This window comes from Lagenorhynchus albirostris, chromosome 10 (assembly GCF_949774975.1).
Source record: "Lagenorhynchus albirostris chromosome 10, mLagAlb1.1, whole genome shotgun sequence".
Lineage (NCBI taxonomy): Eukaryota > Metazoa > Chordata > Mammalia > Artiodactyla > Delphinidae > Lagenorhynchus > Lagenorhynchus albirostris.
The window spans coordinates 31,148,797-31,163,150 of NC_083104.1; the positions used below are offsets into that span (position 1 = coordinate 31,148,797).

Sequence of the window (14,354 nt, forward strand, 5' to 3'; positions counted from 1 at the left end):
ACAGTGCAGTGAAGCACCTTGCTAACAAGATGAATAAGGTGGTGTGTGTGTGCGTGCATGCCTGTGTTTCCCAACACAAACCCCTCATGACCGGGAGACACCTGTTTTCCCTGTACAGTAGCTGGCCCTCAATTAGACTTTCTAATTCAAATGAACACCCCAAAACCTGCCCTCAACAAAGCACCAAGGACCTATTTCCCTTCTGTGAATTTGGTCATAAGGAAAACATACGAAAAAGAAAAAAGGGACCAGCAATCCCAAGCTGGGGACCCAGGGAGGAGACGAGGCAGCTGCTGATGTCCTCCGAGCTCCTAGTCACCCATCTCCTGGGGAACGGCTGTTATCAACAGTTCCCCTCCAACAAAGCACCTCTGGGCTCAGTCAGAGCAACAGGCAGGAATGTGAGCATGGTGATTTCGGCCACATTTGAATGCAGAACTCAAATCCTGCTGCAGTGAAGCCGGGTGGTGAGCACAGACCATTTGGAAACTGATGAGAGGTAGAGACGTTATCCACATTAAAGGGAAACTGGCTCTGCTTAGGGAAGTGCCAGAAGTGTGAGGTGTGCAGGGAGCCACGCTGTAAGTTTTGGGAAACCTGAACAAGTCTGTCTGGCTTTTCGGGGAATGGCTCAGTTAAGATGGTGTGGAGGAGGCGGCCTGGGTTTCCCTTTCCTGAGGCTGCTGGTGAGTCAGCATAGAAGAAAGACAAGTTCTGACATTTCATGCAAAGGGGGAAATAAATCAGCATTTCTCTGAAAACAGCATCCATCCCTTTACATCAGGACTGTGCCCTCTAAATAGCAGCAGCTTCTTGAGCATTTGAGTTCTGGCAGGAGCCTCTGACAATTTTCTTATACTCCTGCCCACATCTGCTTTGGACTCCTAACTGTCTGCCATGCTGGGAGAGGGGAAAGATCAGGACAAGAGCAGCATGTGAGAGACGTACAATAGAAGGAAATACAGGGATCAGACAACCTTCCAGGGGTTGAGGAGCATTCAACTGGGAAACATTCAGACACTGGACACTTGTACAATCATACAAATGTGCAACCCTAGGTAAGGCCCTTCTTGGGGGGGGCCACTCACGTATAAAACGAGAGGGTTCTCCTGGAACTCATCAATGAGCTCGGTAAAGTTGCAGGATACAAAATTAATATACAGAAGCTGGTTGCATTTCTGTGTACTAACAACACACTATCAGAAAGAAAGAGTAAGAAAACAATTCCATTTACAATCACATCAAAAAGAATAAAATACCTAGGAATAAGTCCAACTAAAGAGGTAAAAGACCTGTACTTCGTAAACGCTAAGACCCTAATGAAAGAAATTGAAGAGGACACAAACAGATGGAAAGATATACCATGTTCATGGATTGGAAGAATTAGTATTGCTAAAATGACTGTACTACCCAAGGCAATTTACAGATTCAGTGCAATCCCTATCAAATACCGCTGGCATTTTTCACAGAGCTAGAAGAAATACTTCTAAATTTGTACGGAAACACAAAAGGTCTTGAATAGCCAAAACAATCTTGAGAAAGAAGAACAAGCTGGAAGTATCATGCTCCTGATTTCAAAGTATACTACAGAGTTACAGTAATCAGAACAGTATGGTATTGACATGCACGTGCACACATGCACATGCATACACAGAGAACAAAGGAACAGAAGAGAGAACCCAGAAATGAACCCATACTTCTATAAGCAGTTAATCCACGACAAAGGAGGCAAGAATACACTATGGAGAAAAGGCAGCCTCTTCAATAAATGGTACTGGGAAAACTAGACAGCTACATGCAATAGAACCAAACTGGCTACTCTCTCATATCATATACAAAAATAAACTAAAAAATGGATTAAAGACGTAAAATAAGACCTAAAACCATAAAACTCCTAGAAGAAAACATAGGTGGTAAGCTCTTTGACACTGGTCTTAGTGATATTTTTTTGGTTATGTCTCCTCAGGCAAGGGAAAAACAGAAAGCAAAAACCAACAAATGGGACCTAATCAAACTTAAAAGCTTTTGCACAGCAAAGGAAACCATGAACAAAACAAAAAGGCCATCTACTGAATGGGAGAACATATTTGCAAAAAATATGGCTGACAAGTGGTTAATATCCAAAATATACAAAGAACTCATACAACTCAACATCAAAAAACCAAACAACCCTATTAAAAAATGGGCAGAGTACTTGAATAGACATTTTTCCAAAGACAACATACAGATGGCCAACAGGCATATGAAAAGATGCTCAACACTACTAACCATCACGGAAATGCAAATCAAAACCACAATGAGGTATCACCTCATACCCATCAGAAGGGCTATCATCAAAAAGACCACAAATAAAAATCAAGTGTTGGTAAAGATGTGGAGAAAAGAGAACCCTTGTGCACTGCTGGTGAGAATGTAACGTGGTGCAGCCACTATGGAAAATGATATGGAGGTTCCTCAAAAACTTAAAAGTAGAACTACCATATGATTCAGCAATTCCACTCCTGGGTATATATCAGAAGAAAATGAAAATGAAAATTAGAAAAAAATATATGCGCCCCCATGTTCATTGTGGCATTATTTACAATAGCCAAGATATGGAAGCAATCTAAGAGTCACAATGGAATATTAATCAGCCACAAAAAAGAATGAAATTTGCAACCACATGGATGGATACAGTCAATAACTATGTAATATCTTTGTATGGTGACATATTGTAAGTTGACATCATCAACTTTTCATGATGATTATTTTGAAATGTATAGAAACATCAAATCACAATGTTGTGTAACAGGAACTAACATAGTATTGTAGGTCAATTATTCTTCAAAAACAAACAAACTCATAGAAAAAGAGATCAGATTTGTGGTTACCAGAGGTGGGGGCTAGGGGGGATAGGGGGATGGGGAATTGAATGAAGGTGGCCAAAAGGTACAAACTTCCACTTATAACATAAATAAGTACTAGGGATGTAATACACAACATGATAATTATAATTAACAATGCTGTACATTATATATGAAATTTAACAAGAGAGTAGATCCTAAGAGTTCTCATCACAAGGAAAAAATTTTTTTCTATTTAATTTTGCATCTGTATGAGATGAGAGATGTTCACTAAACTTACTGTGATAATCATTTCACAATGTATGTAAGTCAAATCATTATGCTGTACACCTTAAACTTATACAGTGCTGTATATCAATTATATCTCAATAAAACCGGAAGGAAAACAACAACAAAAAATAACATTAAAAAATAAAACGGGAGGGTTAGTTTTGATACGTCTGCTCCAAGATCCCTGCTAGCTCTGACCCCTGGCAACTCAAGGTACTTCCGGTATAAGCTCCCTGAGAACAGGAAGCACATCTTCTTCACACCTGCACCCCAACACCCAGCCCTGCACCCAGCACATGGCATAGGCAGAGCAGACAGTCAAGGTTTATGGAATGAATGGCATCATCATGTGTGCACTACACCTTGACACTTGCCCTGGGAGAACATTAGCAGACACCCTCAGGAAAAAATGTGGACAAACCAATGAAGAGGGCTGGGTTGGGACTGATTTGATAAAAGTCAATCCAGGGACTTCCCTGGTGGCGCAGTGGTTAAGAATCCACCTGCCAATGCAGGGGACACAGGTTCGAGCCCTGATTCGGGAAGATCCCACATGCCATGGAGCAACTAGGCCTGTGCACCACAACTACTGAGCCTCAGCTCTAGGGCCCGCGAGCCACAACTACTGAGCCCGCATGCCACAACTACTGAAGCCCACATGCCTGGAGCCTGTGCTCCGCAACAAGAGAAGCCACCACAATGAGAAGCCCGCGCACCGCAACGAAGACCCAACTCAGCCAAAAATAAATAAATTAAAAAAAAAAAAAAAAAGTCAATCCAGAAGGCCCATGATCTGAATTCTGAGAACAAGTGAGGTAAACAAAGCATGGTGAATTGAAAGCCAAGCGAGATCTACTCTGAAAGAATGCGAGCTGTCCTGGGAGCCCCTTTTCTCCTACGTGAACCGAGAAACAAGTGGGGGAAGGATGCAAGCCTTGTAACAATTCATTGTTACTTACAGTAAATGTGAGTGTGAAATTAACTTTCCTTCACTTGATTGCATTCTAGAAACGCATTTTTCTTACAGGCACTTCCATTAGAAGATGGCAGGTACATTCTAGGACAAGGCTTCTCAAACTTTAAGTATGCATGCAAACCACATGGCAACCTTGTTAAAACCACATCCTGATCCTAGGTTTAGGCTGGGGCCTAAATCCTGCATTACTGACAAGCTCCCAGTGATGCCAGTGCTGCTGTCAAAGGACCACACTGCAAGTAGCAAGTTCTAACTGTGGTTTTCAAACTCGGTGGCAATTAGAATCTCTAGGGGAGCTTTACAAATTAGGAATCCAATCCACAGATATTCTGATTTAACTGGCATGAATGCAGCCTGGGCATCGGGATTTTTTAAAGCTCCCCAGGTGGATTATATTATGCAGAAAAGTTTGGTGCCTGACAAGTAGTCCTCTATTTCCCTCTATCTGACACAGAAATAAAAGTGTCTCCCTCCAATTACTTCAAAAGCAGCCCCTCTATCTGACGCAGAAATAAAAGTGTCTCCCCCCAATTACTTCAAAAGCAGCGTTCTGAGGACCTAAAATGTAGCCGGTAAACAATCTGTTCTCTTAGCAAGGAAATCAGCTTATTAATAATACCCAGAGTTCCACTTAGACTCTAAGCATGGTTTAGTTTTAAAAAACCAGTTGAATTCTAGTCACTGGTTCAGTTCTACAACAGTTTCTATTGGTCTCTTCAAGGCCACGCCAGAGTGTATTAAATATTTAATCACTCATTCTGCTGACAACGGGCTTACATTACTGATGCTAGCTTTGTGTGTGACTGGCACCCTTTCCAACTCAGGCCCCTGGCTGCCACCCTGACCCAGGGAAGGTTTGGAAGAGAACTACCTCTTCTTTAGGCTTTGCACAGAGTGGATTTCAGCAAGCAACGGGGAAGACACAGAAAGAACACTTCTGGATCACTGTTGTGTTTAAAGTAATTCCCAGGAAAACCAGGCATAGTATATACTGTAAACACAAAAACAGAGCCAAATACAAATCAAATTGAGATTACTGTATAGATTATTGTGGACTATTTACTCTCTGTTTTGTCAGGGAAGATAATAAAGACAAGACTCTGTACACAGACAATAAGTTCTCCTCCATATTTTTCTAAACAGACATCACAAACATTTTAGAACAATGTTCTGCTTATATATCTACGGTAAAAATACAATCAGGTAATTATTAGTAAATGAATAACACCCTATAACAGATGTACACATCTCCTCATTTGGAAGGAGAATTTCTCCCACGTGTATTATCTCCAGCAAAGAAAAGCGCCTCTTTTGTCCCGGGACTGTAGCTGATAGATCCCTCTACTTACCAGTATAGCTTGCAGAATAGTTGTTTGGATCTAAAAACTTCTTAACCAGCTCACAATTAGACAAGATATGATTTGTGGTGATAACGTTGAGATAGTTCTGAAGACCTTTCTGCCTCTCAGCTATGAACTCACGATCCATGTTACCAATCAATTTTTTGGGAGGAAGAGGTAGACTTAGGCCTGCAATCTTTAATTAAAAAAAAAAAAGTATTATACTCATGTCATCCCCAAATAAGATACATTATCAGAATCCTGGGCCATCATATTTCATTAGGTCTAAGGTATTTTAGGATGCATCCTAATTTGTCAAACTATAAAAATGTGAAAAACCATAACAACTAAGAATTGATAAGATGCTTTATTCAGCGTAGCAACTTTAAAACTTAATTTTGTAATGTGGTTTTCTTTTTATCAAACATATACATGAACATAATTTCAAGAGTCAAATAGTTCTTTTTTTATTATTACTAGCAGTCCCACAGTGCTCCTACTACCCCCCCTCAACAGGTGACATATCCATTCCCCACTCCCCAGAGGCAGCCACATTCAACGCTTTCGGCTGATCTTCTGCAATAGGGGACTGTTCACATTGTTATGTCTTGATTTTTCACTTTTAGGCATTATCTGTAAGTTTCTAATTATGGAAGATTAGGATTAAGTTCTCTTTCACAATCCTAATCTCATTCCATACACGTTCTATTACTACTCCTTCCAATATAGTGATGTTATAATTTTATTTAGTGCAATATTCATATTTACATTAGGTAAATGATATTCACAACTGAGCCAAAGAGCATGCTTATTATTCCTTTCTGTCAATTAGTAGTCTTTTTAAGTTTTCTATTCAACTCCAAACTCTCCGCCTAAGCCTTTTCTCAACACATTCAGATACAAAGATGTATCAATTTTATCTTCTTAAGGAATACCTTCCAGAACCCACCAACATGCTCCAAGCAGGACTGGTGGTCTCTATACCTGCTGCAAAGCTGGCATCCTGGGACCTCCCTTCACCATCATGCTGGAGAAGTTTTTGCCCTTTCTCCTGCTGAACCCCATTTCTATATCCATACCTGCCCTTTTCTTAGATAATTCCCTGACTTTGGGTGGAGATACCCTCTGTCAGCTTCCTAAAAAGGGAGCAAGGGAGATAAGTGTTTTGAAACGTTGCATGTTAAAAAATGTTTTTATTCTACCCTCACACTTGATTGGTAACGAGTCTTGATATGGAATTCTAAGTTGGAAATACATTTCTTCCTCAGAATTTTTAGGAGCTACATTATTGTCTTTTAGTTTCTGGTGCTGCTGTTAAAGGTTCAAGCAGTAGATTCTTCATTCTGGTTTTTTTCTCTCCCTGGAAGCTTGTAGGATCTTCTCTTTGACCTCGGTTTGTGAATTCCATGTGCCTTTATATGGCTCTATTTTCATTCTCTGTGCTGAGTACTCGGCCCTTTCAATCTTAGAAACTAATATCCTTACATTCTTTGGTATTTTCTTGTATTAGGTCATTATTTCTTCCTCTCCATTCCCTTTGCTTTCTTTTTCTAGAACTCCTGTTTTCCAATGTTGGACTTTCTGGACTGGTCCTCTATTCTTATCTTTTCGCTCCCATTTTCCACCTATGTTAAACATTTTCTCCCTGGGATATTTCCTCTATCTTTCAGCCCTTCTAAAGAGTTTTCATTCCTACTGTTATCTTTTTTACTTCTAAATACTTTTCTTTCCTTAATAGCATCCTGATGTAATGTAATGCAATTTTTAATCTGAGATTATAAAAGACAATTTTTCTAAGAACCTGTGACCTCACTCTCTTTAGCTCTTTCCTCTTAGGCTGGACAGATCCTCCCAAAAGAATCTTCCAGTCTCCTGCCTGGAGGGTCTACGCCTGACTGCCAGTATTCTGGGAGCTGAAAGGAAGAAGAGGGCTTGGCTGGGGGTAGGGGTTGGGAGTAGTCAGGTCTCCTGTTTGTTATGTAAATTTTCCAACTATGCCTGCATTCTCCAGTCCAAAGACTGTTCTACCCTCCCTAGAGAATAAACTCAGTTTTTCTACTGGAGGGAGAAGAGCAGCCATAAATTGCTCACATGGGGAGACTTGGTGATCTGACTGCTTAAACATACTTTCAACTCCTGATTTTAGCTTGACCTCAGCCCAGGCTGCAGGCAGCAGCTGGTGCTGTCAATTGCTAAATCTTTTGGAGGTTCTGTAGTATAAACTGGGACCCAATGGGGTTAGCCACCCTCACTGCCATCTCAGAATTCTGCCTTCCCATATCTGCTTAATTAGTTAGCTCTCATCCATTGGATTTTCAGTTTCAAATGTTTTTGTTGTAGTTTTCTCCTCTCCTATTCTATTTGTCCTTGAGGGGGTGTGTGTGTGTGTGTGTGTGTAAGATCAATTTACTGTTGTTTTAGAGTGGCTTCGGGAGAGAGGAAAAGTAAATGCGGGTGCTCAATCTATCGTTTTCCACATCATTTAAAACTTTGAGTCCTGGGCTTCCCTGGTGGCGCAGTGGTTAAGAATCCACCTGCCAATGCAGGGGACAAGGGTTCGATCCCTGGTCCGGGAAGATCCCACATGCCGCAGAGCAACTAAGCCCGTGCGCCACAACTATTGAGCCTGTGCTCTAGAGCCTGCGAGCCACAACTACTGAAGCCCAGGCGCCTAGAGCCCGTGATCTGCCACAAGAGAAGCCACCATGATGAGAAGCCCACGCACCGCAACGAAGAGTAGCCCCCACTCACCACAACTAGAGAAAGCCCGCACACAGGAACGAAGACCCGATGCAGCCGAAAATAAATTAATTAAATAAATTTAAAAAAACAAACTTAGCATATCCCTCAATTATAAATGTAGGCCATAAACCTGGTATTATTAGCAATATCTGACTTTTGCCACTAAAAGAAATCACAGATATTTAAATATTAAATTATAGTGGCTGAAGATATCTTGAAATAAAAATAACAACAAAAAAACTTTATAAGTCCTTTTTCTCTTTTGGCCACACCGAGCGGCATGCAGGATCGTAGATCCCCAACCAGGGATCAAACCTGGGCCCCTGGCAGTGAAAGCACGGAGTCCTAACCACTGGACTACCAGGTAACTCCCTATGAATCTATTTTTTAAACTTAAAAAAACAAAGTGTCAGATTGGTATCTTAATTTAATGAGCAAAACTGCTTTCAAAGAGCACTGCTAGTCTACACTTGTACGTAGATTAGAGCTGTCCAAGTGGCATATGTATTGATCAAGGGGAAGGTCTAAAGAGAAGGGCATCTTGAATTCAGACAAGCATGTCATGTAAATCACCCATGTGAATGAACCTAACTTAGCCTGTTCCACTCTGTTGTATTTTTCAAACAATGCTGAAGACCTTGAACTTGATATTGGGCAAGATGAAGAGGTTGGTTGACAATTCTAAATTGCCTATTTCTCCAAAATATTTATGAAAATATGTCAGAACATACTTAGAGTGAATTTTCAACCATGGCAAAATTCATTGCCAGATGACACACTTCAATTTCAGGTTGTTTTCCTCACTCATACAATTAGGCTTTACGTAACAGCAGCTCCTTTATTAGCTAAATACAAAGCATACTTATGAAGAAAGCACATCACTCAGCTAGCACACATCCAAGCCAATCGTTTTATTATTAGTTTTGTTCAGGAGCATTGAGTAATACAGGGGAATCAAAGGTAATATATTACTGAAAACATAACTGATTTCTTTTAAAAGCTCCCTTATTAAGTTGCAGGATATAATCTCATTTGTGTGTGTATGTATGTGTGTGTGTGTATAAGCCCAGGCATATAGTTATACATGCACCAAAAACATCTAAAAGGACTCACACTACCTGCTTGAGAATAGCTACCTCTGGGAGTGGGTTGGTGAATTAATTTTTATTTCTATACTATGAAATGTTAACATTTCTCATTTACTACTTTTTTCAATTAAAAAAAAGAAAGAAAAATCCCTTTTGCTCATCAAAGTGATCATATACACAACAAGGATTTTTTTTAAAATTACTATCAGCCAATATCAGCGCATTTTCCTGCACTACCTGCCCAAGAGCAGACCCAGCTGAACCTCACACATCACTCGGAATGGACAGTCACATCTGACAACATTGGATTCAAACCCCAACAGGGCTATTTTTTTTTTTGGGGGGGTGCTATTTTTCATTCATGAATTTGATAAGCTATCTGTTTCAAACTTTGTGGCCTCCAAGCTTGAACCAATATTTTTTTTCATGCTTCATTTCTCTTTAGGAAAATGTATTGATCTGCCCAGACATCCCATCAGCTCTTCCAAATCAACAGGTGAAACAGAGTTCTTTGCCAACAGCTGTGATTAGAGTGTCCCTGCCATGTCAGTCTGCTAGACAGATGGGAGGTGTTTTCCTGCCCTGGTTTAAGATCTCACAATAAATATTCCTAAAAGTATTAAAACTATGCTGTGTGTGTTACTTTAAAATCTTGCCTTTGAGGGACTTCCCTGGTGGTCCAGTGGTTAAGACTCCGTGCTCCCAATTCAGGGGCCCTGGGTTCGATCCCTGGTCAGGGAACTAGATCCCATGTGCCACAACTAAGAGCCCACATGCCACAACTAAAAAGATCCCACATGCCACAATAAAGATCCCGTATGTGGCAACTAAAAGATCCTGCATGCCGCAACAAAGATCCCATGTGCCGCAATTAAGACCCAGCGCAGCCAAATAAATTTTTTTTTAAAGTTCACTAATAAATAAATAAATAAATAAAACTAAAATAAAATCTTGCCTTTGAAAGGAGATTAACATTCAACAGAAACTTCTCTTTCAGCTTCCTCCCAGAATTTCTCAAATGCTTACCAGTCACAGAATATAAAATTCAGAACTCCCATGACTAATTAGAAAGGAGGGAGAGAGAGTACTAGCACATAAAGTGATGAAGCCACTAAGTCAGTGATTTCCTAGACACCTCCACAGGGATGGCTTCAAGCCAATCATCCCATTTTTTATTGTTCCCTCTTCAACGTACCCTATGTATTCCCTTCTTGAGTTCCTTGTATAAAGGCAAAGAGAACAAGAAGCCCAGCAGAGAAGTCCCCAAAGTTCCTCCATTCATAAAAGTTCCTCCATTCATAAAAGTTCCTCCATTCATAACATCTGCAGAGTGACAAAGCAAAGGGGGGATGACAGCCAAACTGGGGTCTGGAGCCCATAATCTGACCCATGCTAGCCTAGCAGAAGCTTCTAAATTCCATGACAAACTCTATCAGTTTCAAGAAAACTAGCTTTTTGTCTGGAGGAAAAACCTAACTCTGAATCTACTAGTCTCTCATTTCTGTTATCAGACCTTAACGATCTGTAAATTGTCCTCAACTACATTCTAGGGAGTATTCTAGGGAGTTCTAAGCTCTCAACAGACCCTAATTTGTCCCCCAGTGTTCAGTAGTCTCTCCTACATCAACAATGGGCAGTACAGCCAAATCACAAAACATTTGTGCTACAACAGACCTGAGAAGTCATCTGGTTCAGCCCCTTGGCTTCAGACAGGGAGAGTGAGGACAGAGAGAGGAAGTAACTGAGCCCAGGTCTCAGGGCTGGTAAGAGGCAGAGGCTGGGTTCCATGCCAAGTCTGAGGGTTCCCTGCCAGTTCCCATCACTGCAGTTCTTTCTTCTTTTTCTGTGTCGCATGCTATCTCTCTAGATGGTCACCAATTTGATGGTGCCTTTAAAATAAGGTGGTGATTTTTCTTCACTGTTACCACAAGATATGCTCACTATAAAAAGTTGGGAAAGTACAGCTTTTTTTCTGTTTTTCTACTTATACAGCTTGCATGTGTTTACTTGTACCGAACTTGGAAAGTACAGAACAGTATAAAGAACCAGAAATAAACATAACCCATAATCCTGCCACCTGGGGAACCCCATTGTTAACATTTTGGCATATTTCCTTCCAAGCTTTTTTCCTAAACATTTCAATGTAATTATTATATTGCATGTATAATTTTACATCCTGCTGGTTTTTTGGGTTTTTTTGCTTAGGTATGTTTCCTATTGGACTCAGACAACTCTGCATATGTGTATTACATTTCTCTTTTTTCAGCAGGAACTCATTTATCTGTCAGAAGGGTAATCAGACACTGAAATTCATGGTCACAGTTTTCTTCTGTGCTTTTGGAATCTTTTTGGTCTGTTTTATGGGGTTGTTTTGAAATTATTTTGTTGCCAAAAAGCTGTATGTGCTTTCTTCTGTTTGTTTACTTGGATCCTGAAAAACCTCCCACTGAAATGCTGTCTGGCCATATCCTGCCCAGCACAAGCCAACATCAATACATGTGGATATTTGCATCTGAAATAAGATGCACAGTGAAAGTGCCCATTTTAACAAGGAAAATTACACTGATGCAAAAATAAAATTCTATTATATTAAAAAGGCTATAATTGAATAGTCATGGAGATTCAACTTTATATCCCCAAAGAAAGAACAAATAGGAGATAAAACCCTCCTCCCCACCCCCCATTCTTGGGGGCTAGGCCTAGGCAATTTCAATTTCAGAAGTATTTTTCCCATGATTCTTACTCAGCCATGGCTGAACGGCACTGTACAAAATCACTCCCCCTTCTGGGACTTCCCTGGTGGCGCAGTGGTTAAGAATCCACCTGCCAATGGAGGGGACATGGGTTTGAGCCCTGGTCTGGGAAGATCCCACATGCTGTGGAGCAACTAAGCCCGCAAGCTACAACTACTGAGCCGATGTGCCACAACTACTGAAGCCCGCGTGCCTAGAGCCCATGCACCACAACAAAGAGAAGCCCCCACTTGCCACAACTAGAGAAAGCCCGTGCACAGCAACAAAGACCCAATGCAGTCAAAAATTTAAAAATTAAATAAATTTATTTTTAAAAAAATGTAGACAGACAACATGTGTGAAATGCAGGACCATATGTCAATTACAAGAAGGTCTGCAGATACTCAGGCCAGTTCTACTGGAAGGAAAATAAGGCATTCATGCTTCCAGCAGTGTTGTAAATAATATGAAAGTCTGGACTCTACAAATGCTATTTTTCCAAAGTCCGGTCAATAAAAAATGGCCTTTTGAAGGAAATGAAGCATTACGCTGCCTCCCAGTCAGCAGTCCTCCTGACCTTTGTGGACAGGATCAGAGGTCACTCAGAATGACTGATGATGGCCAGTTCACCTCCCAGCTGGGCTGGTCGTAAGCCAAGCACTCTGGCTCAAGGGTTTATGCTACCAATCAAAGCTGAGATATGATACAAGCCCAGTGGTCTTCAATAACCCATGGCCCCTGAAGACCAATCTACCAGGTGAAGACATAGGTGGTATTGCCAGTACCTACGGTGCTAACACTTCTCTAGGACCCTTCGATCATTACCAGCACTAGTTTTGTTTCCAGCTCATCCCTCTTTGCATTATGGCCACCAAGTTACAAACATTTAAATCAAAGGGATTTAGAAATACATATTTAAGAGAAAAAAGTTACACTGAGGGACTTCCCTGGTGGCGCAGTGGTTAAGAATCTGCCTGCCAATGCAGGGGATATGGGTTCTATCCCTTGTCCAGGAAGATCCGACATGCCGTGGGGCAACCAAGCCCGTGCACCACAACTATTGAGCCCGCGTGCCACAACTACTGAAGCCCGCATGCCCTAGAGCCTGTGCTCCGCAACAAGAGTAGCCACTGCAATGAGAAGCCCGCACACCACAACAAAGAGTTACCCCCGCGCACAGCAACGAAGACCCAATGCAGCCAAAAAATAAGTTTAAAAAGTAAAAAAAAAAAAAAAAAAAAAAAAAGTTACACTGAAAAAGGCTGAGTCTCTAGTTACTGCTGAGTGTTGTTGATCTGCAATGCTGACTATGCAGCCTTGTTTAAGAGAGTCTGAGAGTCCCAGCTCTCAGTGAACAACTCTAGCAACCCATCTAGTCATTCCTAACCTGCGAAAAGGAGATAACACACAGCATCCCATGACTGTGGTAAGGACGCAGTCTGGCTCAAAGGTACCCAGCTGCAAGGTGATTATTATAAATGATGTTTATTCCCCAAAGTTTATTTTTAGAGTCACACATCATCTGTTTAAAGTATGAGCTTATCTCCTTTGCTAGGGAAATTTGCTAATTTCTTATTCCTAATATTGTTGTTTCCAACCAGTTTCTAAGATACCCCAAGCAATAAATGTGTCATTGGTGTTTTAAAATAATTACCTGCAAGCTGTTGTTCAGCAAATCAAAGTCACTGTATCTCCTAACAATCTGTAAGAAATAAAAGTGGTGTTTTGATTCAGCAAAGACCATCAATTTTCATTTCCCTATTTAATATTTATTGGCATTTTAGAGCCAAGGCACTTGCATTAAGGGTAGCAGGGCTTATATACCTGGTGCTTAACTTGCTTAACTCAGCAGCCCCAGAAAACAGACCAAGCAGTGCCCCGGAGTTGGCTGGGCCATGGGAAACTGGTTAATGCTAGCCAAACTCGCAAGATGCCAACAGGTAAGAAAGAATGATGACGTATTTGTTTCCAGGGTGAATAGCCCTTTAAGTATTTTTTTTTTATTAACCAGGCACCTAGAAAGATGAATTAATGATTTACCAAAAAAAAAAAAAGTTTTAGTGAACATGAAATTAAAGTTAAAGCATGTGGACAGTCTTGAGGCCATTTCATCCTTGCCCTGGATAAAACTTCCCCCATTTGAGATCCAACCAGTCTAGAGATTGGACGCATCTGCAGGCAGAGAGGCCACACAGCTCTCTGATTGCCCGTTTCCCCTCTTGGCCAACGGTCCACATCCACTGTGTATTGCATTCTTTCTTAGTTATGGTGATGCCATTGATTAGGCCATAGCCAAATTCCACTAGCTCTTCAGTCTCCGGGGAAGGAAGTTATTTTGCTTTCAAAAAGTTTTTTCAATCTTT

General features: G+C 40.9%; 1 protein-coding gene across 12 annotated transcripts in view; it reads right to left on the bottom strand.

Annotated features, from left to right (window-relative positions):
- PXK (PX domain containing serine/threonine kinase like) overlaps positions 1–14,354 on the bottom strand; it is a 75,604-nt gene that overhangs the window by 34,502 nt on the left and 26,748 nt on the right. For 11 of the 12 annotated variants that reach the window (XM_060161454.1, XM_060161459.1, XM_060161453.1 and 8 more), the window contains exons 3-4: positions 13,646–13,693; positions 5,439–5,625 (exon numbers count right to left, since the gene is read on the bottom strand). The exons of the other annotated variant lie outside the window; for it this stretch is intronic. In XM_060161454.1, the coding sequence (XP_060017437.1) occupies positions 5,439–5,625; positions 13,646–13,693 (235 nt within the window). The remainder of the gene's footprint in view (positions 1–5,438; positions 5,626–13,645; positions 13,694–14,354) is intronic. 12 annotated transcript variants of the gene reach the window in all.